Consider the following 27,423-nt stretch of genomic DNA (forward strand, 5'->3'; position numbering starts at 1 on the left):
GAGTAGACTGTTAGTGGAAAAAGAAAGCTCTCAGATTTCATTAAAAATATCTTCATTTGTGTTCCGAAAATAAAAGTTTTACCAGTTTAGAACAACACGAGTAATTGACAGAATTTTAATTTTGGGGTGAACTAACCCTTAAGGGCCATTCAAACCAGACAATAACAAAACAGGAACGATATCATTAGAATCACTTCCAGAATGTGTATTTGTTTTCAGTTGATGAACGATAAAAATGACCAATCAGAAACCACTCGACTAATTAAAGAACTTGAGCATTTTATAGAATAGTTATCGTTCTTGGTGTGAACGAATATACAAGCCCAACTGATGCTCAAGATTGAAACAAAGCTGTAATTAAACCGCCCAGTCATGTGTGCTCCACTTGTCCAGTCAATATGGACACCGCAAAATTACAACATTAACCAAGGTTTATGAATGCAAAACATGACAAAGATAAACTTTCACTGTTAACCCCAATTTTACGAGTGAAAGGGCCTCGATCAATGACGTCACCAATCATGAGAATATTACAAGGTAAGTTTTATTAAACCTGGTCTGATGTTTAATGATTTTAAAATATTCTAACCTCTTACTGTTGGTAATTAAATAGTTTCCCTGCTCTCATTTAAGCACTCTGTTACATTCTCCTTTGCTCCCTGACACACTCTATTAGTTCAATACTTTGTCCATTTGTGCATCGGGGGTAGTTTTCCATGAATAATGCACCCTGACACAGACATGCCATTATTTCACCTGATGGGCCTTTATGAAATATGTCTATCAATGTTATTGATGTGGGAGTCAGAAGACCAATAGACGTTTCAACATTAATGCATTGCATTAGAATGGCACAGATTTACCAATGATGAGCGTAATGCTTTAGGGGGGAAAAAACTTTACACTCTATCACTCAAGAGTGCATAACATTATTAACCATGCATCATATTAGAGTTGACGTTATCTAAAATAATGCAAATTGAAATAGTTGTTTACAGTGCTAGGGTCCAAACAATCATCTTTTAACAAAATTAATGTTTTAGATGTAGTTGACTCATGATTTAGCCTTGAGACATTCTAGGATTGCGGGATTTATGGTACTTGTGCATTTATGTTTGTGTGTGTATATGCACTTTAAAGCGGTTCAATTCTGTTGATAAGAATGCAGACAGAGGATTAAGAGACTTTAGTTGCTGCTTTGTTCAGATGGTTGCTATTACTCTTCCATATGCAAGGCTCACCCCCCTCTCTCTCTCACCCACATACACAGATTATGCCTCTACTCTATTAATCTTACAGCACCAAAAAGTGCTGTGTCTGCCATGATGTTCTTTCATCTCACTAAAACATCATGTACGCACCCCATTGTCTATAAAAACTAACTTCCATCTGTGGCATCCTCTAATCGCAGAGGTAAACTGCTAAGGAGTGTGAAAGAGGGATGAGAGGAAGGTAGAGGTGCTCATGAAGAGAGAGGTGGGGGTGTTCAAAAGGAAGGGAGGGTTACTGTTGAATCCTGATGGTCCTCTGCCAGATTGACCACAGCGAAATTGATTCGCTCCTGCCGTATAAACAGAGAGCAACAGAAACAAAAGAGGCTTAAGACTGAAAAGCGAGCATTTCACTTTGAGATTAACTGAGAGCGGCAGACTGAAAAAGACAGAGAAGTAAACAAAGAAGAGGTAGATTGACAAATAGGGAGGTGAGTAAAAAACTTTCACCTTGTCCTTTGCTCAGATGTGACCATATTTTATTTGACACTTTAAAGAATTATGAATTTAAATTATGAAATAGTTTGAATTATGTTGCTAGCTTCAGTGAAATACTTGAACATTTTCCTCCATGAATATTTTCTAAGTGAGAATGTTTGGGTAACAAGCTATACATCAACACTATTTATTGCAATTGAGATGTTTACAGCATTTATTTATCTGTTAATATCCATTTCTAATTTTAATAAGACATTTTTAAAATTAAAAGTTGTATAATAGGAACTAACAATGAGCAAAGAAATTAATAATTAATAATAATTAATTCTTAAAATTATAATAAAATATCTAATAATATTTATATTTAAAAAAATATTGTTTCTTGTTTATGTTAGTTTATGATATCTAATGAATTAACTAATGTTAATACATATAGAACATTACTGTAAAGTGATACTGTTATGATAATATCTCTAACATTGAGGTATCAAATTAATAGTTTTTTTCTAATAATTTGATAACTTCAGCAGTCACATTTCTATAAAGCATGCTTGACACAACAGAGGATTAATGCTTCAATAATATTTGTTTTAAAAAATATTTAAATGAATTTAAAGCGAAAAACAGGTTCATTTTGAACTATTCTACTATTATTTTTATACAAAAATCATTTTGGTCTTAAAGGGATAGTTCACCCAAAAATGAAAACTCTGTCATCATTTACTCCCCCTCAAGTTGTTCCAAACTTGTATAAATGTCTTTGTTTTGCTGTACACAAAGGAAAGTATTTGGAAGAATGTTTGTAACCAAGCAGATCTCGCCCCCATTGATTGCCACAGTATTTCTTTTCCTACTATGGTAGTCAATGGGGGACGAGATCTGCTTGGTTACAAACATTCTTCCAAATATCTTCCTTTGTGTTCAGCAGAACGGAGAGATTCATACAGGTTTGGAAAAACTTGAGGTGGAGTAAATGATGACAGAGTTTTCATTTTTGGGCGAACTATCCCTTTAAGGTTCCAAACATAAAGCATGAGCTTTAAAACTTATGTTTGAATATGCGACTGTATTTGTTTGATTTTCATGTAAGTTCATCATTTTAGTTAATGGATTTCATTGTTTCTGGGCACAGCAGCACTGTCTCATTATGTCTCTGTCTTTCTCTGTCTTTTCCTTTCTATGTCTCTGTTAGTTCATGTCTAAGAGAGTGAATGGCTCATGGATGGGGTCTATCTCTGTCCCGTCCTCCGTCCCTCATGCCTTCCGCTCACAACTCTCTTCATCCGCTGACCTCAGCATAGCCATCTTCCTCATCATTGCAGGTCTGTTATCTGTTTCTATGTCATTATTAATGCTACATTATTATTTTGAAGATATCTTTTATATTATTATTGTTTAATATATAGCGGGCTTTAGCAAAATTAGCAAGACCACATTTGAAAATGCTTCTAATGTCCATTCTCTTTTATTTTTTCATCACAGATCATTATCAGCATAGCAATTTATGCCCCCATTTAACAGACGCTTATGTCCAATGTGACAGTAATAATGCACACATGAACTGCACATTAAAACCTATTAATTATATTTTTTAAAGGTTCCTAATTTTGTTTTGGAGGTCTCCTATAATAAGTTTACGTACATTCAAGATAAAAAAAAAACACTTTAATTTTCTCATTGCATAAATTGCAGCACCTCTATTCTCAGTATCTGAAATTGTTTGATAATGGATTCGATCTCTCTAAACTCCTCCTTTCGGAGCGCCTGCTCTGCTCTGATTGGTCAGATGGCCCAGTCTGTTGCGATTGCTCTACCGCTTATGGCGCATAGAAACAGAGCGCATTTAGGCCACGCCCACACCGGGGAAACACCCTTTACCATACCTGAATTTCAGCCCAGGAGGCTTCCTCAGTGTTTTTTTTTTTTTTCCATAGCGCAAAAAACAGTGTCTTCTTGAAATGTCGAAACACGAACCAAACTCTTCCAGGCCTCAGCTACAACTACAGCCTTTGAGGGCGGGGCAAAGTAGATGTTCTTCCCAGGCAGCCAATGAAGACCATAGGCTGGCAATTATGCAAATTCGTTACAAACCTACATAGGTTTGTGCAGGAAGTAAGACTGAAATTACTGAAGACTCGTTTTAGGCAGCTGAGAATCAGTTCTTTCTTTTGGGAGACAATAACTCCATTTATCGTGCACTTTGATCACTGAAACTTTGCTGACCTTTACATTCACAAACAGCTATATTACACACTACATGAAAAGTAATATTCAAAAAAGCATATGAGGCACATCAATAAATGGTAACACTACTGTATATATCATGTTTTGTTTTGCTTTATGTAAAGTAAGTGTTTTCTGGCAGTGTTTGGTAAGTCTGCTTGTCCAGATGAGACTGATGAGTAATTTTACTGGACACAGAACATAAAATTGTTATGCTAAAAAACAGTGGTTCATTAAAAAAAAAAACATAAATTATACATTCATTAACTATTTTTTTTTTTTTACTTTTAAAAACCTTTCTGTAAAATTACATGTACTGTCCCATTAAAAGCAAATATATATATATATATATATATAATATTAAAATGATCAATTTAATCTATGATGAAATTCTTGCTTTTTTATCACCTTAAATATGAGGATAACTGAACTTTTGGTTGTGTTAGATGACAGTTGACACTATCTACATTTCTGTCCCAGGTGTGGTGTCTGTGGTTGGGAATGGGCTGGTATTGGTGGTTTACGGTCAGAGGAGAAAGAAGCTCAGAGCGCACGAGCTGATGACAATCAATCTGGCTGTTTGTGATTTCGGCTACAGCCTGCTGGGGGCGCCATGTCTCATCATCTCAAGGTGTCGCAACTGCCTGTACTGACTGCAATTTTAGAAGGAACATTTACATAGAGCATGATTTTTAACATGTATTTTGAAGGGTTAAATTAAGTTTGCTTGGCATGTCAATCGTGTACATTGTAAGTATATAAAAGCTCCTCTTTGCTAAAGCCTGTATTAGTCTATGACATCGTCTGCATCACTCGCTCTTGTTATTATCCCTCCGTATCTTCTGGAGTGTGTGAGTGCCAGTCAAGGTCAAAATATTGTGTTGGTTAAGAAAGAAGATTGACAGTCCGAATATAAGCCATTGATGATGCTATTACATAATGTAGAACATCTACACAAGGAATAATATTGATCTGATTTGATTTTAGAGAGGATTTAACAGGACATTTGGTCAAGGGAAAGCACTTTAGATGTACTCTCGAATCAGTTTTATTGCTTTATTTAATTCCCGTCTTTATACTTCTCTGAATGTCAGGAATAGATTTTTGAGGAAAAAAGAAAACAAAATCCTTTGAAATCTCGAGCAAACACTTTCAAAAGAATTTGGAGTGGATTCTCAAGGGGCCAAACGGGTCTCACTTTTATATTACTGAAAGTATTTTTTCCTCACACAAACCACCAAAACATGCCCTCAGGTGAAGGAAGTAGAGAAATAGATTTGTGAAGAAAATGAAGAGAAAAATCTTTGGGCATCTACAATCTTGGGTCAATACAGTATGTGGATAAAAATCATCATGTCTGACTTTTTGGCTTGTGGACTTATATAGCCTATACATATACAACATAACCTAAGTTTTTAAGAAATGGGTAAAGTGTAGTCTTAGAGAATATAAACCCTTATAACTGCAGAATGTGAGCATATTAAATATGTAGTTCTTCTGGGTATTTTTGGACTTGCTGTGCTCAGGATTTTGTTAGTGTTCTAAAAAAATGTGTTTCTCCCTATTTGTCTCTTTTAGTCTGTCCCATGCATGGATTTTTGGGGAAACAGGATGTATCTGGTATGGGATGCAGGGCTTTGTTTTTGGTATTGGGTCTCTCATCACCACCTGCCTTATCTCCCTCGACCGCTGCTTCAAGATCTGTAGCGTTCGATATGGTAATTCTCCCTATTTTATTGTTTGAAGTATAATTTTGTTTAGATTTTGTACATCAGTTTGAATTCTTGTACATTACTGAGATTAAGGTACAAGGCCTACCCAGTCATTTATTTTCACAGCAGGATGAAATTGCAGAATTTGGTTGTCATTGTTGGACAAAAGCACGAAATCGCTCATAACTCCTAAACCATTCGGCGTAAGCTCAAGTGTCTTGTATTGTTGAAATCCTTGGCTCAAGATGGATAAAATGAATGGAATTTGATTGTTGAAATGTTCGGGTATTTTGGATTTTTTGAAAAACCTACTTTTGCGAACTAGTCCTAGGTTTTTTCCCAATCAGAACTAAACCAGTGCAGCAAGAGTCTGATTGTCAATAATTATCAAAAAAGTTGAAATTTTCATTCACAGTCCCTAAGGGCCGCCAAAATGTTTGAAGTGGGTGTAGCTATCTTCACTAAAATGGCTCATGAACAGAATGAGATATTTTCACCAAACTCAGCACACCTATGAAAGAGCTCGTTCTGTGATTGCGTGAAAAAGGCAGCGGTGACTGGCCACTTGGTGGTGCTATAACAGGAATAAAAACATGAAAATGGCTATAACTACTTCACAGTTAGTCTGATTGACTTGAAAATTAGCATGCAGTGTCTTTGTCCAAGGTGCCATGATTGTCTATGAGGACATTGGCGTATCTCAAAAAACATGTCCACCATTGGCCAATGAATTTGAGCAGCTATCAGACAAGGTTAACGGAGGTCGTTTGACTCAAGAGCAGGGGTTCCCAAACACATTCCTGGAGCCTCCCCCGCACTGCATGTCTCCTTTGTCTGATACACCCATTTCAGGTCTTTTAGCAGGGGTGTCCAATCCTGCTCCTGGAGGGCCACTGTCCTGCAGAGTTTAGCTCCAACCCCAATTAAACACACCTTAACCAGCTAATCAAGGTTTTTAGGCATACAGGAAACTTCCAGGCAGGTGTGTTGAGGTAAGTTGGAGCTAAACTCTGCAGGACAGTGGCCCTCCAGGACCAAGTATGGACACCCCTGTCTTGGAGTCTCGACTAATGAGCTGATGATCTGAATCAGTTGTGTTTGATTAAGGAGACATGGAAAATATGCAGCGTTGGGGAGGCTCCAGGAATGTGTTTGGGAACCCCTGCCCTAGAGGCCTGTGAGAAATTAGATAAAAATCGACCACTGGTGGTCGCCTTAGCGTTTTTCATGTGCATTAAGCATTGTACATCACACCTCATTCTGAGCAACTTTGCCTCTAGGACTGCCGCTGTCCATCAAATCATTCATTAAATATTGAAGATTATTTCAAAAAACAACTTTGGCGAACTAGTCCTAGGTTTTTGGCTCAACCTCGATAAAAGCTTTAAAAACCATATATTTCCTATAGTAAATTGCCTGTATTGGCTGTTTGGTCTTTTCCATCTTTGATCGAGATGGTTACAGGCTAATAGTTTTTTAGGCATGTGCTTAAAGGCCTTAAAGCTCTTGAACCCCGATAATTGCTGCTTGCAGAATTATTTGTTTTTGAAATTTTTCCCAAAAAATCATTCAACAGCACTTTTTTCTTTTTCAGGCAGAGAGAGAGAACAGAGCATACGCTGAGAAAATGAGATTACTTAAGCTGATTTGTGATTGAAGAAATTTATTGCAATACATTTGCCAATTACAATTTGCCTTCCTACTTGAAAGTATAGTATATCATTGCACAAACTCAACACGGAGATAGTTGTCATTTATGCATTTTTAGTGCAAAACAGAGATCTCTATTTCAGATGGACTGCACATCTTTCTCTCAGCTAACAGAATCAGGCTGTGACAATCGATACAATAATACCAGTACATTTTAATCCTATGCGACAAACAATGGAGCCATCAAGCAAGCTTTTAGATGATTACTAATGTACCTTTTCCCTTTTCTCAGGTCAGTGGATTGAAAGAAAACATGCCTCTCTGTCTGTTGCTCTGGTGTGGATCTATACATTGTTCTGGGCTTTACTTCCTTTGTTTGGGTTTGGTAGTTATGGCCCGGAACCGTTTGGAACCAGCTGCACCATAAACTGGTAATGAACCATAGCGCTGTAAAGGGGTTTCTAACCATTTCCCCAGTGATTTGTTGGTGTTTTCATAATGCATTCTCTAGGGCTTTTAAAAGGCTTTCACTTTTAACCAGCTCAAAGTTATTTTACCCACAAACCAGCTGAACATGCCCACAGCACAGAAAATATGTGTTGATGTGTTCATGCATTGATTCCTGTGGCCACAGGTGGAGGATGAAGTCGTCACTCAATGATAGAGTCTATATTTTCCTGATCCTGTTACTCTGCTTTGGAGTTCCCACCCTCACTATCATCGCTTCATACCTTGCTATTATCATCAGGGTGAGTTAAACAGTAGAGATTATCCGTATTAATAAGGATTATAAAACAGCGAAGACATGTCAAGATCATTTTACTTCACTCTGATATAAAAATGTGATGTTTACGATCAATTGTTATTTGACAGTTTAATCCAAATGTTGACTGAAGAACCATTAAGGTGAATTGAAGTGTTGCTACATTGTTGTGTGATTTCAGGTGTATTGGTCTGGTCGTATATTGGCTTCAATCCCTTCATCCAATGTTACTCACAGCAGCAAAGATCTTCGGCTGACAAAGGTACAAGCTCATCACCCATAATACCTTTGGAAAGGACCCTCTTCTCGGACAAAACTATTTTACGAGTGGGCAATTTTGTAAGAATTCATACAGTTTGATTTGTAGGAAAACACATTTTTGAGAGAAAAAGAGGTAATTATGAAGGTCCTAAACCTAACCCTTAGTGGTGTGTAAGCAATGGCGTAACTTTGTTTTAAAAAGTGGGTGGGACAGGAGTGTGTGTGTGTGTTGGGGTGGGGGGGTTCATCAATAATAAATGAACAACATTTATTGACATAGAACTCATGTTTAATGTGATAGTTTCATCCTTACATCTACAATAATACACTATATTGTTAGTCTCAAGAGTATTTACATTAGTGAATAAATACGTAGATCCCCTTTAAAACTGCATATGGCCTAATGGTCCGATGGTAGAATTTTTGTCAAGCGTGCCAGAGCTTCTGGGTTCTAATCCCCACTATATAGTTTATTTTATTTTTTCCTCATTAAAAACCAAAGCAGTGATTGTATATCAAGAGTAGGGACATGTTTGTGTGCATTTTGTTTTGTGATTTCACCGGAACGGATAGAGTCTCCGCAACAGCGTTAAGCGATAGATTGAAGCGCTCGTCCGTGTGAAGACTGCGCAGTGTGCACGAGCATCAAAAGAACTGTTGCGCCACTGATAACAGCGGCAACAAGCACTCAGCATGATTTCAAAAACAACACATACCGGCACCAGTTCGCCTCTTATTTAACACAAGCGTGCGATTTGCTAATCAACTAGAGATGTTTCTTTTGTATTAGATACGTCCGTGCTGCGAGATGTTTCAAAAAGTGGTGGGGACAATATTGACCCTGGCTATAAGTGGTGGGGACACATCCCACCCGTCCCACCCGCAAATTACGCCTATATGTGTGTAAGCAGGTTGTACAAAAATGTACGAATGAGATTGTACAAATTCGTATGAATTCGCCACCAATTTGCCAACACGTAAAATAGTTATAAAATGCCATGAAAGTGTATTGCACTCTGAAAAGTAATTCACTGGACCTGTTATCACAACTTAAATAAATGCATAGTTGCAAGTTAAAAATTCTAATTTATTGTTTTAATTAAAACTTTTAAGTTACAAACATTATTTTCTAAAGTTCTGTTGATATAATAATGTTGATCATTACATCAACTTAATATCATCTGTAAGTTAATTGGCTTTTTAAAAAAAAAAAAAAAAAAAAAATTAGGTTGTAGTAACTTAATGAAATTGTCTTGAAAACTTCGGAGATTAGGCAGTGGATTTCTAGTTCCCATGCTTTGCATAGGACTGGATAAGGAGAATAAATGTTGAAATTAAGTGTTAATTTATTTGACCTGTTAGTGTTTAATGCCGTTATGTTTGACATTTAAAGGCGTTTTAAAGTTTTTGTGGTTACCATTGTGCTGAAGAGTAGATACATGAAGGTAAACACTACATTGACTCTATAAGCAATGACTGCGCTGATGCCAGTGACAGTAATATCTTAAAATAATTATACATGTTAAATAAGTTTTGTTTGTATGTGCTATGATAGCTGTTAATTTGAACTGAAATAGATGGTTCCAGGGCTACAACTCTGGTAGTTAGAACGACTTAATTTTTTCTAAGTAATCAACTTAAAAATTTGTGTTTATGCTACAAATTAAGTTCCTCTAACTCAATGTAGCTTGTTGGTTGAATGTAAATTCACTCAAACTTGTCATAACTCCAAAAAATTGATGCAAACTGTTGCGTTATTTTTTTTGTTGAGCCAACACGTTATTTTTTAGAGTTAATGTTCACATAAAAATAAATAAAATAATAGATAAATAAATTACTGTGAAACAAATGGAACTAAATTAAATAAATGAAAAAAAAAAAAGCCTACAAATTAATTTTATTTTTTGATGTGTGATATATGGTATACCTTGACAACCTGCTTGCTTTAAAGTTGGTATGAAAAGGTAGTTGTGATCGTCTAAAAATGCCTTTAAATAACTATGCTGAGAATTTTAACACTATTAAAAATTTGAAATGATACCAGTTAGCACAACTTTGAAGGCCTTAAAACACTAAAAAAACTAAAATGGACAAAGATCAAATTAAGTTGAAAATACCATCTAAAAATAAAAATAAAAAGAGACTTAAAAAAATAAAAAACAACTATAAATAGCCCTGCTGATTTCATCACAAATGGTACAACAGATGTCTCCCCGATTCTACCCCTGCTTTTACCTCCACATTTTTTATTCAAATTTCTCTTTTTCATGACTCACATACAATGTCTCATTTCCTCCTTGTATGACAGTACACAGTTTCTGAAACTTTCCGTTGCAGATAGCAGCAGTGGTGTGTTCCTCATTTCTGATTGCCTGGACCCCCTATGCGATTGTTTCCCTCTATTCCGCTTTGACTGCCAGAGAAGAGCACCTCGGGGAAGACGGAGGAACTCCTCTCCCGGGCGGAATATCAGGAGCAGCCGTCGGCCATGGCGGAGGGTTCTCTGACGTCTTTGGGTTTCCGTTCCTCATTAACTGGACCTCTTCAGAACACTTCGGAGATGCTTTTGGTACCTGGAAGAACATGACTTCAGATCATTCCCATTCAGTAGAGCATCATGGATCCAGTTCATCTGTGGGTTCTGCACATGGAGGAATGGATGAACACCGGTCACATCTTGTGTCCATCCTGAAGCCAGAGGTCACACTCATCCCTGCTATTCTTGCCAAGTCCCACTGCATGATAAACCCCTTCATCTACCAGATCATGAACCGTGACTTCAGGGAGGACGTCTATGATCTCCTGTGCTTGAGAGGAAAAGATGGAGAGAGAAGGAGAGGAAGGAGCACAAGTGGAAGTGATTCTTATGGTCAGGAGCTAATTGATTAGATTACTATTAGATCTATCTATCTATCTATGTATCTATCTATCTATCTATCTATCTATCTATCTATCTATCTAACTATCTATCTGTCTGTCTGTCTGTCTGTCTGTCTGTCTGTCTATCTATCTATCTATCTATCTATCTATCTATCTATCTCTCTGTCTGTCTGTCTGTCTGTCTGTCTATCTGTCTGTCTGTCTGTCTGCTTGTCTATCTATCTATCTATCTATCTATCTATTCTATATTTATACATTTTTATTCATTTTAATTTCTCTGTATTTTCTCACATTTCTGTCTCTGTATTTTCCACACATGCAGGGCATGGTGGAAGCGTCACTCTCTCTTATATTCACAGCTGGAGAAGAAGAAGCACACCTACTAGGCAGCCATCTGGGGAGCGAGTGAAAAAAGATTCCTCACGGAAGAGTAGAGGGAAGAGAGGGTCCTGTCAGGACAATGCGTCAGTCGGGTGGGCATCCTTGGATACTACAACCTTAGATACACAGGCCAACTTAGATAGAGAGAGAGGGAAAGAGGTGGAAAGAGAGAAAAAAGATTTAGAGAATCCACCTTTAGCAGCTTGTTGACGGGCGAGGAGTGATGCCTGCTGATATCTAAGACAAAAACAGTAGTTCCTAATGCAGTTATTTAGCTCAAAGTAGGCCTATCTGTCTTTTAGTTAAAATATAGTCTTTTTTTTCTATAAGTGTCATCCAGTGTGAGATTTTACACGCTAACAAATGCACCCATTCAGTTTAACACTGGTTCTTTGACACATGAGGAGATAGTAAGTATTTTCATATGTATTTTGTCCTTTGTGTTATTATTGAATCCAGTGTATTTATTTATTTATTAATATTTTATGTAACCAAATATTTTAAGAATTTTCATATTGTATTTATGTTTTTACATATTTAGAGAGCACTATCCATTCCAAAGTATTGCAGCTATTTCTGAATAAATGTGAAATGTAAATAAAGTTTACGATTATGAAAAGACTTTGATATGTTTATTTTGTAGTTTGCAAAAAAAAAAAAAAGTCCTAAATCAGAAGCCCTATAAGACCCAATGAATTACAAGGGCTATTTGTTGCAGATTTATGACGTCAGCATTGCTTTGTTATTATGATGCATGAGGTAATATGTTTTTACCTTAAGTACCCCTCTAAGAGCAAACACAGAAGGAGAATAGGATACAGAGAGCTGTTGTTCGCATTCGAACACTGATATATTATATATAAACACACTTTTCCGTAATATCACCTACTAAATATTATTTTGCGGCTCTGGAATATTCAAGTAAACAGACAAAAGACGCGAGCTACTGCTGATATTACGGTTGTGTCCGCACTAAAGCGCTGCAGACACTCGAGCTCTCAAGCATATTCAGGTTTCCAGGCAGGGAAGCCACAAGACTTTCGTTTGGACCTATTTGAAACATATTCCATTAACGTTTTTACTTTATACTTTGCTTGTTAGAATAGAGGTATCGCATGCTTCTGTAATTACTCCACATTTTTCTCTTTTATCGTTTGCTGCAGTGAGAGTCGCTTCATCTCCATCAGCGTCTGTTCATCCTTACTCAGCATTCACGCGCAAGCTGTAATACTCTTATCTCGTTACATAAGGCTTTAACGAGTTAAATGTGGATATTGTCGTGTCACTGTGTCTCATTGACTTAGAAATCAAGCCGTTAATTGTTTTGACGTCAGACTGTTGAAGTCAGACATAGCTGGTGTTCATGCCCGATCTGCAGCGCTTCAGTTTTCCGTACCGTAGCATGAATTCTCCTCTCCATCATCATCATCAGCAGCAGCATCAGCAGTACCAACAGCATCAGAATCCAGAAAGTCCCGGTCATCCCGATTCTCCCTCCGGTTTACTCCCCGAGGCTGCTGTCTTCGGAGCTCCTGACCCATCCTCTTTTTTCCTCGGAGAACAACCCATCCCTGCTGGCGTCCCCCAAACCGCACTTGACCTTACGGCATCTTCTTACCTGCACTTCAGTCCATCCCTCCACTGGTCCCAACCTCCTCCACCTACAGCAATGGCATTGAGAAACGACCTGGGATCCAATATAAGTGTCCTGAAGACCCTCAATCTGCGGTTCCGATGCTTTCTGGCTAAAGTGCATGAACTGGAGAGACGCAATAAGATATTGGAGTTACAGCTTCAGCAGGCTTTAAACAGCAACAGTGCGGGTGGATGCATGGAAGACGGAAAGACTAAAGAAATTGGTGTCCAGACTGGGTTTATTGGGCCTATTGCTGTCCGGCCTGGGTCTCTGTCCTTCCAAAACACTAACAACTCTGCCAAAAGACCCACTACGTTGTTTATGCCTTCTCTCACGACTGTCCTCAAGCTTGAGCCCAATAAAGCTGATGATGGGATCACAACTGACTCAAACACCAACAGAAATCCAACCATCACGGTTAGTCTGTCAACACCCACCACCGAATCCGCCTCGGCCAACACCAATAACTCTAATAATACTCCACAAGTAAGCAGCATTGGCATCGGGACGTCTCCCAACCCTCCTCCTCGCTTCCTCCCAGGCACTATCTGGTCCTACAACCACACTCGAAAACTGGGAAGCGGGTCAGAGACTCGGGTCACCAGTCCCGGAGTATCGTGGGTCCACCCGGACGGTGTGGGTGTCCAGATAGACACCATCACTCCAGAGATCAGAGCACTTTACAACGTCCTGGCCAAAATCAAAAGGGAAAGGGATGAGTACAAGCGAAGGTGAATATATATATATATAGATGATTATTATGGCTAAATGTTTGTTTATGAGAAAAGGTTTCTGTGTTGGGCCCTCTGATTTCAGGAGTGTAGAGAGTCATGATGGATTTGAGACATGATTGCCAGATTGAATGACCTCCTGGGATCTAGAAACAAATGAAATGTTTAAATTTGACTTGATTGATAATATAATTTGCAATGAAAATGTACTGAATTGGAAAAATGCAATATTTTCACTAGTGGACACAGACATTTCCCATTGTATTTATTGCCAAATCTCAATGCCAAAACCTTATTGCTGGATCTCAGAAGGATAAGACACCTGTACACTGGGCTATTTCAGCATGTTCCAATGTTCTGCATGTTCTGCCCTGACTCGCATTGACCTCTGATAACCTGTGCTTCAGTCACGAACAAACCTTGTTTCAATGCAGAGCAGGCTGCAGTCACTTTGCACTTCCTGCATGAAGTGGTTACTTTTCAAACCTGAAAAGAGTCAAACCTGCAGGTGTTTAAGACCACAACAAAAAGTGCTGGTGGAATCTGTTAAAAAAGAGGAGAATGAGTTGTGACTTGCAGCTTTTGTGGGATAAAATAGAGCATAAATCATCTGCTGGCAGTCATGTTCAGAGACATGAAGTAGACCTATATCTACTATAACGGCTGCTGAAGTTATTTGAATCAATCTGAGGTTATTGAATGGACTATTGTGAAGTCTATGGGATAAATATACTCTTAGTAATCTGTGAAGGTGATATGAGGTGGTGTTTAGGATGGGTGGAGATAAATGGACTTTAAAAAGGACTCTAACTTTCTCAGATGTATATCATATGACACTCATGTACAGTATCATATACCTAGTTGCCAAGCTAGAGTTCAACATGAGAAGCAAAAGGAAGGGAGATCATATGTACAGTATTTAGAAGATAAGAATCAGCTGGAGGAAAAATAAGGTCTATAATGGTGGTATTCAGTCAGGCCCACGGCTCTTTTATGTCCAAACCTGCAGCGGCCCGAGCGCCGCATTCCGCCTGCTGTCAGTCACGTATAGCAGCTTTATTTAGGGCTGGACGGACCATCAGTTCGCAAACTCATTACTGTCTGTTGACTCATCAGGACAGGTGAAAACACTGTTGAAAAGCACAAAAGTCATTTTGGCTCTCTGTCTTAAAACCGCCTGCAGATGTTATCATGTGTTCAGCGTCTCTCCATCTGACTGCTTTGTCATTTGCCCTGGTAATGGTTTCAGCTCTTCTCAGACTTTCTTGTCTGTATTTATTTTCTGTTTTGGCTTTCTAATTTAGTAAGCAGCCTTTCAATGTCTGTGGCTCTCATCCTCGAAAGTGTTTTTCTATCTTTCTGTGATAAAAGATTATATCCAGTATTATATTCCAGTATTTATACAACCATCATTTCAACGAAGCAGATTCAAAATGGAATACTCTGAAAATCTAGTTAAAAGTAATCAAGGAATTTGTTTCCACATTTGTTTTTCCATTCAAACGTTTGGGGTCGGTAAGATTGTTTAATGTTTTTGGAAGAAGTCTCACTGAGGCTTCATATATTTGATCAAAAATACAGTAAATCAGTAATATTCTGAAATATTATTACAATTTCAAAAATAACTTTTTAAATATATTTTAAAATGTAGCTGAATGCTGAATTTTCAGCATCATTACTCTAGTCTTCAGTGTCACATGATCCTTCAGAAATCATTCTAATATGCTGATTTGGTGCTCAAGTAACGTTTCATATTATTATCAATGTTGAATACAGTGCTGCTTAATATTTTTGTGGAAACCATGATACATTTTCTTCAGGATTCTTTGATGAATAGAACAATATTTATTTGAAAGAGCAATCTTTTGTAACATTATAAATGTCTTTAGTGTCACTTTTGATCAATGCTATGTGTACAGTAAATAAATAAAGGTACTTACTCCAAACTTTTGAACTTTAGTGTATATGGCCAACATTGTGTGGGCACTCCTTTCTAAAACAAATCTGAAAGTTTAGACAATTCTGTGTGACAAAACAGTTTAGTAAAGAGGTTCTAAAATGACCTGTGCACAAAGCAGGGAGCATAAAGAAACTGTTTACTATGTCTGTTGTGACTTAGTATCCTATTTGAACACCTTTGGGATGAATTGGAACTGCAAACCGGGTCCCATCACTCAACATCAGTGTCTGACCTCCCTGATGCTCTTTTGTCTTAAAACATTTAATTTCAAAAGTGTGGCAAAGCATTAATCCCTCTCTTTGCTGCAATAACAGCTTCCTCTCTTCAGGGACAGATTTCCACTAGATGTTGAAACAAGGATGCAGGATTTGCTTCTATTCAGACTCAAGAGCATCAGGAAGGTCATGCAGTAATGTTGATTAATGGGGCCTGGCTCACAGTCAGCGTTCCGATTCATCCCAAAAGTGTTCAGAACAGCTGAAAGCACACAGTTCATATCCACAAATATAACAAAACATAGTCATGAACAGCAACATTTACCAATGTATGGGCCCTATTTTAACGATATAAGCGCATAGTCTAAAGCGCACGGCGCAAGTGCACTTAGGGCGTGTCCGAATCCACAAAATGGTCTAAAAGGGTTGTCCCTATTCTCTTAATGAGTAATGGGTATGTTTTGGGCGTAACGTGTAATAAACCAATCACATTCTCATCTCCCATTCCTTTTAAAAGCCAGTTGCGCTCGCACCATGGCGGATTCGCTATTTACATGACGGAATTTGCAAGTGGAAAAACCGAATGCTTCTCTAGTGAGGAAGCGGATCTGCTCGTGCGCGAGGTTAAAGTGCGCAAGCAGACCATCTATGGGAAAAGCCGGCTTCCACGAAAGCATTTTTATCTTTATAAAGAGATAAAAATGCTGCTGCACGTCCCTGTGTGTGTAACAAGCAGAGTGTACACGCATTGTGCACCCGCATATTACTAACGCACTCTTTAAATAACAAAACAAATATTGCGCCATTTACTTTAGACCAGGTTTCAGTTGGTCAATGGCGCAGTCTATTTCAGTTGCCTCAAAATAGTAACACGGCAACAATGCGCCTGAACACACCTCGTTTTCAGACCAGCACACCCATGGGCGCACAAATATTTAAACAACGTGGCGCAGGACGTGAAAATGATAACTGCGTCAGGCTGAAACTAGCAAAAAATTTTAAAGGCACAATGTAACTATTCACCGCTAGAGGTCACTTATTCAAAAACAAAGGTGTAGCTTGATGACGCCTTGATTTCACGGAATCATGGGAGGTGTTGTCTTCACGTCTACAGCCGGTGGAAAAGAATCGGGATGGGACTCGGGCAGAAATCATGTTCATGGATGAGATAATTAACGTTACTGTAGTATGAAGCAGAGCAGGGCCGAGTGCTGTGGGAGCTGAACGAGGCTGCTGGAGCAATTGCTAATGAGAGACGAGCGTGACACACAGCTTGAGAGCAGCGGAACTTTTATTATGACGACCGCTTCTGCTTCTTCCGGTCAAGCGTATGTGGGGTAACGCAGCGCTGTTTATCATATAAGATACATTTGAGTGTTGAAAGTTGTTATAGTGCTACTCTGCGTTCGCTCAGCGGCTACTATGAAACTCTTGTTGCACACTGCAGTAAGCTAGATTGATATTAGGCATGGTAAAACATGGTACTCGTGGTAAATCAAGAAAACAAGATTTAAACAATAAGACATACTATGTTGAGCTATATAACATGATTAGTTTTCTGTCGATGAATGTATCCAAACAGTTGCTCACCTGTCTAATAAAACACATAATATATTAAAGCGTCTTTGGTGTTTCCATGGTTTCTACAAAATAAAACCGGAAACCGAGGGTAACGTGGGTATGATGTCATTGATATGCGACGCACGGACATGGTCCGTGTCCTGGTTAAAATTGCTTATTTTTCTGGATTTAAACATTCTTGGAAACATTTGGGATTATGTAAGTACACAAGTCAACAAAATATATAACATTGTTCTAGTGGTTTTTGGACATTTTAATAGAAAAATCTTACATATTGTGCCTTTTAATGAAAATTTTTGAGTGATGAGTGATGCAAATGAATCATTGAATTAGTGATTTGAATTCTTGAGCATCAAATCAGCATATTAGTATGATTCCTGAAGGATCACGTGACACTGAAGACTGGAGTAATGATGCTGAAAATTAAGCTTTGACATGAATAAATTACATTTTAAAATATATTAATATACAAAACAGTTATTTTCAGTTATAATAATATTTCACAATATCACTATGTTTACTGTTTATTTGATCAAATAAATGCATCCTTAGTGAGTATGAGAGTATGAGACCCTAAATTACGCTCTAAAAAATGTTGGGTTAAAAACAACCCAAGTTGGGTTGAAAATGGACAAACTAAGCGATTGGGTTAAATGTTTGCCCTACCTGCTGGGCAGTTTTATTTAACCCAACTATTGTTTAAAAATTACTATATGTCTGCTTAAAATGAACCCAAAATAGTTTGGAAATTAAAATCAGACACATAATTACTAGATGCAAAAATAATAATCAAAAGGTGAACATTATTTATTAATAAGCAATTTTATAAATGTTTATTATTCATTAATCTTATTAATAAATGTTCATTTATTACACATATTAATAAATGTTCATTTCCAACATATTTTGGGTTCATTGTAAGCAAGCAATACAGTAATTTTTAAACAGTAGCTGAATTAAAGGTTGCAAACATAACCCAACCACTGGGTTAAAACTTGGGTTGTTTTTAACCCAGCATTTTAGACTGTATGAATGGTAATGTAGAAGGATAGAAACTAAAATTATGTGCTTTTGGAAAATTACTGGTCCAATAATAAGCACATTAAATTCACATTATAATTTCTGCAATTGAACACACTTGCTATTTGTATCATTTGTCTCATTTAAGCCGCTCTATTGCAGCCACGGCATCCAGCAGCAGTGATCTGTTATATCTGCATTGCAGTACATACACAAGAGCTCAGGCTGCAGAGAAGCTCTCTCTCTCTCCACCCTCTCTCCTCCCGTCGCTCACGTTATCTGTCCTTCCCCTCAGTAATTGTATGTTTGCACCTTGAATTGGCAGTAATGCACGGCCTCAAACCAACCTTGCAGTCCAGTGAGGATGTTTAATAAATGTAGAGGCTGCTGCAATGCTCTGAATGTTAATTAGCTCTTACATAAGGACAGGGCTTGTTTGGTTCCACCTCATTGCACTATACTACTGCACTGGACAATATTACTGTTGAACAGCCACACAGTAAATTACTGTAGAGCTGACTGGGCTGATGGATTTTCAAAGGACTGAATAGATGCACTTAAGTTGAGCTAGCATACTCACAGAAACAAAAACACTTGCGCATGTAAATTACAAATCAGCATTTTCTTCTGTAACAGGAACAATCGCATGCTTTTTCCTGCTTTACAAGATCTTCCGAGCAGTATTTAATTGGAGTTTTTATGATCCAAAAAGGATGTAAAAGTATCATAAAAGTGATCCATATGATTTGTGCGCTATATTCCAAGTCTTGTCAAGTTATGTGATACTTTTATGTGAGAAACATACTGACTCATTAAGTCAGTCAGATCCAAATTAATAATTTAAACCATTTTTTTGAACCTGATTCACTTAAAGATTTGATTTCTCTTCTTTTGAATGCACCAGAGAGAGCTAGGGTAGAAAGATTATCAGTAAATAATGGCTTAAATTTTAGGCTTTAAAATATTGTCAAATGGACCACTTTTTATTGTTGATTTTAGCTAAATTGAGAAGTTCCTGTCGTTGGGTCACATGCTCTGCTGTTGGTCCTGAAGTTCTTGTTTTCTCCTCTCAGATGGGAAGAGGAATACACCATGAGAATGGACATGGAACAGAGAATGAATGATCTACAGGAGGTGAGGAACACCTTTTCAAGCCAAACCATCTCTTTGCTTCTCTACCATGTGCTGTTTGTAGATATTAATTGATTAATTGATTTTAAGTTCACTAGAATAATGTTAAACAAAGTCTTTAAATACATAACCATTCAAGAGTTTGTGGTTGGTAAAAAAAAGCTCTTCTAGTAACTTAATTATAAGTTACAGTTTCTAAATGTTCACAATGTTCAGTATGTAATTATTGTATGTATATTTTTGCTCTATGTGGGTCAGTAGATTTATTGTCATACTGTTAGACATGAAGTAGAGTTTTTTGGAATTATATGAGTAACATTGTGATGATTTTGGCCAAGAAAATGTGTTATTTATACAGGAAAATAATTGTATAATAATAATAATAATAATGGATATGCATTTGTCTATGTGTGTAGGACCTACAGGAGAGTGAAGTATGTCAGGATGAGTTGGCCCTCAAGGTGCAACAGCTGAAAGCTGAACTCGTGCTCTTTAAAGGACTCATGAGCAACGTGAGAAGCAAAACACACTCTCAGTACACTCAAACAACAAATACATGCCCCAAACACACTGGACTGGACAGAAAATTACCACCCAAAATGAAAATGAAATTATTTACTCACACTCATGTCGTTCCGAACCTTTAAACCTTTCAAACATTTAACCAAAATCCCATTCAAAAAGCCCATTGACCTTGGGACGATGGAACCAGAAGTGTTAAAACTCTGGTATTGCTAACTCGTTTACGGGTTTTGGCCTACAAAAATATGTCATTCCTGCACCACTCTATTTAAAAGAATGCTAAAGTTGTTTTCCATGCAATAGCAGTGAATGGGTACTGGATAGTGGGTACTGAGTTATAAAGAACACACTGATTGACCAGTACCAGAGCAGCACAAACCGGCCTGGACCAGCATAGGAATTTATGTTGGTCTAAGCTGTCTTTTTATAGCAGCCAATTGATTTCATTACATTGCTCATGTAGAGTTTAATTCAACAAGTCACACACACTCAGGGGTTTGTTTCTGGCGAGCTCATGAACAGTATGTGTATTCATAGCAGCTAAGCTCATAGCACCAACATTTGTCAAGAGCAGACCACGGTCATCACATTTTCTGGAGAAATGCTTCAGAAAGGGTGAGTTCACCCTAAAATGAAAATTGTCATTACTTACTCACCCTCAAGTGGTTCCAAATCTGTATGAGTTTCTTTTTCTGTTGAACGCAAAAGAAGATATTTTAAAGAATGTTGGTACCCAAACAGTTGACGGCACCCACTGACTTCCATAGTAGGAAAAAAAAAGTCAATGGGTGCCATCAACTGTCTGGTTACCAAAATTCTTTAAAATATCTTCTTTTGTGTTCAACAGAAGAATGAAACTCATACAGATTTGGAATAAAATGAGGGTGAGTTACGTTAAATGATTTTCATTTTTGGGTGAACTATCCCTTTAAGGGAAATATATGAGCTTTGTGCTTTTGTCCACATAAACGCTCACACGCAAACACACTTTCCATGATTAGCACTTTATTTAAATCTTCTGAATGTGTTTGATCTGAAAATGAGACATTACCCTTCTTTGTATCAAATACTTTTCCCAGAAAAGACTTATCACACAGTTCAAAGAGTTAAAAATAGCTTGTTTTTGAGAATGAGTTAGCTGTATGTCCAAAGAACACAAACATCACAGTTTTCCTCATTGTGTACCAAAATAGACATACCAGTGCAGTTTCAGTTTCACACCATCTGAAACTCCAGTGCCGTGATTACTAACATACTAAGTATTTTATAGAAATGAGTTAATAATTATCTAGTTATTCTTGCTCCAAATGACACACATATACTCACACAAATCTGCACACATACAGAACCTGTCAGAGCTGGACAGTAAGATCCAGGAGAAGGCCATGAAAGTGGACATGGACATCTGCAGACGTATTGACATCACAGCTCGCCTGTGTGATGTCGCCCAACAAAGAAACTGTGAAGATCCAATCAAGATCTTTAAGGTATTCATACACTCAAACAAACATTTCTCTATGTTATGCTATCATTATTGTTGTGCTACATGCTTAAAGGGATAGTTCACCCAAAAATGAAAATCACCCTGTAGCCCATGACTGGTTGCCCACTGAAGCTAAGCAGGACTGAGCCTGGTCAGTAACTGGATGGGAGACCTCCTGGGAAAAATAGGTTGCTGCTGGAAGGGGTGTTAGTGAGGCCAGCAGGGGGTGCTTACCCTGTGGTCTGTGTGGTCCTAACACCCCAATATAGGGACACTATACTACAATGACATTAAACAGAGGTCCTGACTCTCTGTGGTCATTAAAAATCCCAGGATGTCCTTTGTAAAAGAGTAGGGGTATAACCCTGGCCAAATTTGCCCATTGGCCTGTATCCATCACCATCCTAATCATCCCCATGCAAATATATACTGATTGGTTTCCTCTCCTCAATAAGCTGGTGTGTGGTGGCCGTTCTGACGCAGTATGGCTGCTGTCGTATCATCCAGCTGGATGTTGCGCATTGGTGGTGGTTGAGGAGATTCCCCCCTTCCATGTGTAAAGTGCTTTGAGTGCCGAGAAAAAGCGCTATATAAATGTAACAAATTATTATTATTATTTCTCTCAACATTTACTCACCCTCATGCCATCCCTGATGTATATGACTTTCTTTCTTCAGATATGTTTTTAGGAAAATAATCAATCTCTGTGAGTCAGTATAATGCCATTGTATGGGTGCCGCTGAGTTAACGCTTGGAAAAACCGCGCACAGCAATCATGACGATAAACCATATGACCCCAGTGGATGAATCAATCTTGTCTGAAGCGAAATGATAGGTGTGTAAGAAAAATGCACATTTTTAAAAACCTTTTTTAACTATAAATCATTCCTTTCTGTCTACTGTCATATGGCATTCTTGAGAGAGACGTTGTGACACTTACGTAAATAAGTGCGTTGTGATGTTCATGCGAGAAGTAACACTGAAGCACAGAGGACTGTCACTTCTCACCCGAGCTTTACAACACACTTGAGACGGATTGAAAGACAGAGCCTCAGGTCGTATGGATTACCATCATGATAACGGTGTGTGGTTTTTCATGCGTCAACCGAGCAGCACTTGTATTATGTGAACTCACAGAGCTTTATTATTTATCTAAAAATATTTATTTGTGTTTATCTGAAGAAAGAAAGTCATATACATCGGGGATGGCATGAGGGTGAGTAAATGATGAAAGACTTTTCATTTTTGGGTGAGCTATCCCTTTAAGCTCCACTGACAATCTTTGTCTGAACACTGCAATTTTTTAAAATCTGATATTTTGTGTGTGTGTGTGTGTGTGTGTTTTCTAATAAAACATCTAAACATTCTTATAACAAGATAAAATTACCTATTTTAATTTCATAATTTTCAAATGCAGTTATGAAGGCTTTGAGAATGTGAAATAATTATTCAGACATCACAGCGAATGTGAGCAGGTGAGCTAAACTGAGCATTTAGCTTGCAAAATATAAGCTAACAACAAACTGTTTAAGAAATTTTTAATTTCCCAGTTTATAGCCTTGATTACATATTATATGTAATATATACTACCGTTCAAAAGTTCAGGGACACACTAGGGATTAGGCGACATATTTAACAAGACACAGGTGCTACACATGAGGGCAAATGATGAACAAAATAATATGCTGCATTCACGCATATATTCGGAGCTGTTCATGTCCTTGGACTGGAAATTATGCATTTCAATGGGACCACGATCAATGCCTAAATGAATCTACAGTGGTCAGGTGGTACAGCAGCCACTTGGTACACATGGGAGCTTTCAGAAAACTCCCAGCTTACAAACTGTAATTACGAGTTCTACGAGGACGTGAACGCTTTTTTGAGCCAGAATCTCATAGTTACAGTAATTACGATATGCCGTGAACGCACCTGGAAACTGAACTGGGATCTAGTGTCACATGATCCTTCAGAAATCATTCTAATGCTGATTTGCTGCTCAGAAAACATTTCTTCTTATTATCAAGGCTGATAATAGTTGATGTTTATTATTTGGTGGAAACTGTGATACATTCAGGTTCAAAAGAACAGCATTTATTTGAAATAGAAATCTTTTGTAACATCATGAATGTCTTTACTGTCACTTTTGACCAATTTAATGTGCCCGTGCTGAATAAAGTATTATTTATTTGAAAACAAATCTTAATGGCTCTAAACTTTTGAAAGGTAGTGTATAATTTAAAGACATAAATGGTTGTAATAATAGGTGAGATGACATGCATCATAAAGTGATTTTTGTAGGATTTCTAATCAGGAACATTCTGAATGGAAGTCAGTGGAGTGCAAAGTCACCTTAAGAATGGTCTTCCAAAGAATATAGTCTTTAATTAAGGTCATTTTACTTACCCCATTTTCTTTTCTTTTCATTTTCAAGCGCTATACAAATAAATTTGAATTGACTTGTTTTCAGAACAAATCTAACAAAATTTTGTGAGGTTTATGCTTAATACAAGAACAATTTAATGCCTGATGCTTCTCGAATAAACCTATTGTTTTCAGGTGATATGGCTTTTGGTTTCAATCTTTTTACTGGAAAACAAAAAGAAAATGTTTTCCTGCTATGAATGTCATATACGTGTGGTGTAATCTTGCACCCTTGTAATTCATACAATCTCTTTCTGTCTCTGACTCAGCTGCTGTGATTTTCTGCTGATGCCTGCTATAGTGTCTGAGGCACAGAGAACTGATTATTTATTGCATTATGGGTAGAAGAGGGAGTGGTCGAACCTATAATTCTATTGTATGTTTGTTTCAATGCTGTGTTGGGTCAAAAATGTTGAGGTTAAAGTTAAAAATGGCCTAACCCTCTCTCTCTCTTGCCATCTCAGGTTCCCAGCCCTCAAAATGCCATCACCTCTCGTGCCCGTAAACAAACCTCGCAACCTGCCAATGGCAGCGAGACAGATGAGCCAGTCAGCACCTCTGAGAGTGATGGAGGTGGTGCGCGAGAGGATGAAGTGTGCACCCCTTCAACCCTCCAGATCAATGAAGAGATGCAAAGAATGTTAACCCAACTGTGAGAGATTAAAAATGTCTTGCAATGTTTGGATCCTAATTGCTTTGTTCTTTTACAGTCTGTTTATCTAATGTAATGATTAACTGTGTATTTGCCAGGCGAGAGTGTGAGTTTGAGGACGACTGTGACTCTCTGGCTTGGGAAGAGACAGAAGAAACGCTCCTTCTGTGGGAGGATTTCCCAGGATGTACTTTCACAGCGGACACTAGTCAGGGCGAGGTTAGTGCGCTGAATTCTGGGTCATGTGGTTTATATGTGGTTGATATTTGTGGTTGTGTTTGAATGCACATTATTGTTTACTACTTCCTCATTTATTTACGCACATGGAAACTTTCCCATGATTAAAAGCCTTTTAATAATTCAAGGGTCCATGTAATATACTTTCTTTTTGACTCACTCATAATATTAGACAATAAAATGGGACATAAAGTAGTTTTTTTTTATATTTTTCACCTTCTTTCCTACTTAAAATTAAACAATAATTGCTCCTGGCTTTTAATAACAGCCTCTTCGCAAAGCCTTCATTACATTTCGACAGGTTCACAAAGTTGTTGAATTCTTGCATTTTCGAAATAACAAAAAAGTTATAACCCCCTTAATCAAAACTGAAAAAAGAGTAAGTGGAGTGTCATAAAATATATTTAAAAGTACAGTAGGTACAATAAATGGAATAATATTTAATATTATCCAAGAATCTGATAGGTGCACCTACTAAATATTGAAATTTCAATTAATTGAATTCATCTAATTCATCTAAATTCATTCATTCATGTAAAAATAATTTTCTTACTCAGTATTTTGTCTTGTTTTCCAGTAAATTAACACAAGCATCTTTACAACAAGATTAATTTAGAAGCAAAATGAAATAAGCCTTTTTACAGAAATCTAACCCAATTTTCCCAAAGTTGTATTTTTATAACTTTTATTTTATATAAATTTTTTAGTGATGTAAAATCAATTATTTGTGATTAATCGCATCTAACATAAAAGTTTGTAAATATATAATGTGTATATATATATATATATATAATGTGTGTGTATACAGTATATGTATATATATATATATATATATATATATATATATATATACAAACTTTTATGTTAGATGCGATTAAACATTAATTGATTTGGTAGCACTATTTTATTTTTCTCTCTTTTAAAGTAACTTCAGTTACACTTACAGTGCACAGCATAAATGAGTACACCACTTCTGAACAAATACAAAAGATGTATTTTCTTTATGCTCACTAATACAATTCATGGAAAGATGGCAAATCTAAAATGTATTAAAAATATACTTAATAAAAACCGAGAAATATATGTCATTAATAGCCATAAAATAAGTAAATTTGCCAATTTGGTTTAAATTAAGGATTGCAGAAATGAGTACACCCTAGATTTAATTCAACAAATGTATAATATTCTAGCACTTAGTATGCCCTCCATAATTTTGAATATACTGCTCTGACCCTTCTCGGCACTGATTGTACAAGTTCATGACAAATTGTCACATCTGTCCTGGATGATGAGCTCCTTAAATGCCCTGATCTTTAATGGGGAGTGTTGCTCAACTCGTCTCAGAATCCCCCACAGGTGCTCAAGAGTGTTAAAATTGAGTGCAATGCATGTTCACAGAAGGTTTTTCACATTGGGAGAATGCATATCCTCACTGTCATGTTGAAAAAATGCCCAACAATGCAGGGAATGAGGAAAGGGTAACATCTTCTGTTTCAAGTTTGTGTATTATATTACACAGTGGTGTGGGAATTCATGACAGCATAGATAAAGCACAACTCCCTTACATCTTCAGCACTCATACATCCCTATATAAGAGCTTTACTACCACTGAACTTTACTGTGGGAACCAGGCACTTCTCACTGTGCTCCTCCTCTAGCAACACCATAACATTTTGGATGCTGTTAGATCCAAAATGATTGATTTGGTCTCATGAGACCAGAGTATTGATTCCCAGAATCTATATTTTGTAAATATGGGCTTTGGAAATGGCTAACTGACTTTATTGTGCTTTGGCTACAGTAAGTAGTTCCAGTGAGAACAACAACCATGTATGTCATTTCTGCAGGCTGCATCTTACTCTGTGAGATAAACAGTCACCCTTTTCATAGCTGGCTCTGAGACATTCGCTAGGTATTTCTCCTGCTCTTTGTCTAGCAAAAAAATCCCTCCTCACTAAATGAAAGCTTAAAATGAAGGCCTGATTATTTCAGGGGCCTCACAAGTCCATTGTTTTTGAATTTCTGTGTTACTTTTGCTATATTTTCACACACTTTTAACACTTTTAATTGTCAAGAAATTACTTCTCTTTAAATGTTTTGGTTCAACATACTTACCTGTTGATCAAACATTGCCTTAAACTTACACCAGCAATTTTTCTATTTCGTTTCATTTAGTAACTTTTAGGAGGGTGTACTCATTTTTGCTTCACAACATTTTGTCACCTTGATAAGAAAATCTTATTTTCCTGAAT

At 37.3% G+C, this 27,423-nt stretch overlaps 2 protein-coding genes across 7 annotated transcripts in view; both read left to right on the forward strand.

Annotated features, from left to right (window-relative positions):
• Positions 1-1,531: 1,531 nt before the first annotated feature.
• opn9 (opsin 9) lies at positions 1,532-12,198 on the forward strand. 2 transcript variants are annotated; one of them, XM_051864327.1, is made up of 9 exons: positions 1,532-1,702; positions 2,902-3,031; positions 4,413-4,563; positions 5,511-5,650; positions 7,587-7,725; positions 7,929-8,043; positions 8,239-8,319; positions 10,656-11,187; positions 11,558-11,692. In XM_051864327.1, exons 2-9 carry the CDS (start codon positions 2,905-2,907, stop codon positions 11,605-11,607), a joined length of 1,335 nt encoding a protein of 444 aa, XP_051720287.1. In that variant the 5' UTR covers positions 1,532-1,702; positions 2,902-2,904; the 3' UTR covers positions 11,608-11,692. The 2 variants fall into 2 exon arrangements, with proteins under 2 accessions (XP_051720287.1, XP_051720286.1); XM_051864326.1 differs by having other exon boundaries at positions 1,566-1,702; positions 11,521-12,198.
• A 184-nt stretch (positions 12,199-12,382) lies between these two features.
• Positions 12,383-27,423, forward strand: part of iffo1b (intermediate filament family orphan 1b) — a 42,033-nt gene continuing 26,992 nt past the window's right edge. For all 5 annotated transcript variants that reach the window (XM_051864324.1, XM_051864321.1, XM_051864325.1 and 2 more), the window contains exons 1-6: positions 12,383-13,946; positions 19,796-19,856; positions 20,270-20,365; positions 21,722-21,862; positions 24,747-24,934; positions 25,033-25,153. In XM_051864324.1, the coding sequence (XP_051720284.1) occupies positions 12,943-13,946; positions 19,796-19,856; positions 20,270-20,365; positions 21,722-21,862; positions 24,747-24,934; positions 25,033-25,153 (1,611 nt within the window). In that variant the 5' untranslated portion in view covers positions 12,383-12,942. The remainder of the gene's footprint in view (positions 13,947-19,795; positions 19,857-20,269; positions 20,366-21,721; positions 21,863-24,746; positions 24,935-25,032; positions 25,154-27,423) is intronic.

This window comes from Ctenopharyngodon idella, chromosome 16 (assembly GCF_019924925.1).
Source record: "Ctenopharyngodon idella isolate HZGC_01 chromosome 16, HZGC01, whole genome shotgun sequence".
NCBI classification, from domain to species: Eukaryota; Metazoa; Chordata; class Actinopteri; order Cypriniformes; family Xenocyprididae; genus Ctenopharyngodon; species Ctenopharyngodon idella.

What these genes read in the sequence shown, in the direction of transcription:
- opn9 (XM_051864326.1), top strand. Translation starts at nt 2,905, where the DNA reads ATGTCTAAGAGAGTGAATGGCTCATGGATGGGGTCTATCTCTGTCCCG. An exon ending in GATCTGTAGCGTTCGATATG is followed by an intron (nt 5,651 to 7,586) that starts GTAATTCTCCCT and finishes CCCTTTTCTCAG; the next exon opens with GTCAGTGGATTGAAAGAAAA. An exon ending in AAGATCTTCGGCTGACAAAG is followed by an intron (nt 8,320 to 10,655) that starts GTACAAGCTCAT and finishes TTTCCGTTGCAG; the next exon opens with ATAGCAGCAGTGGTGTGTTC.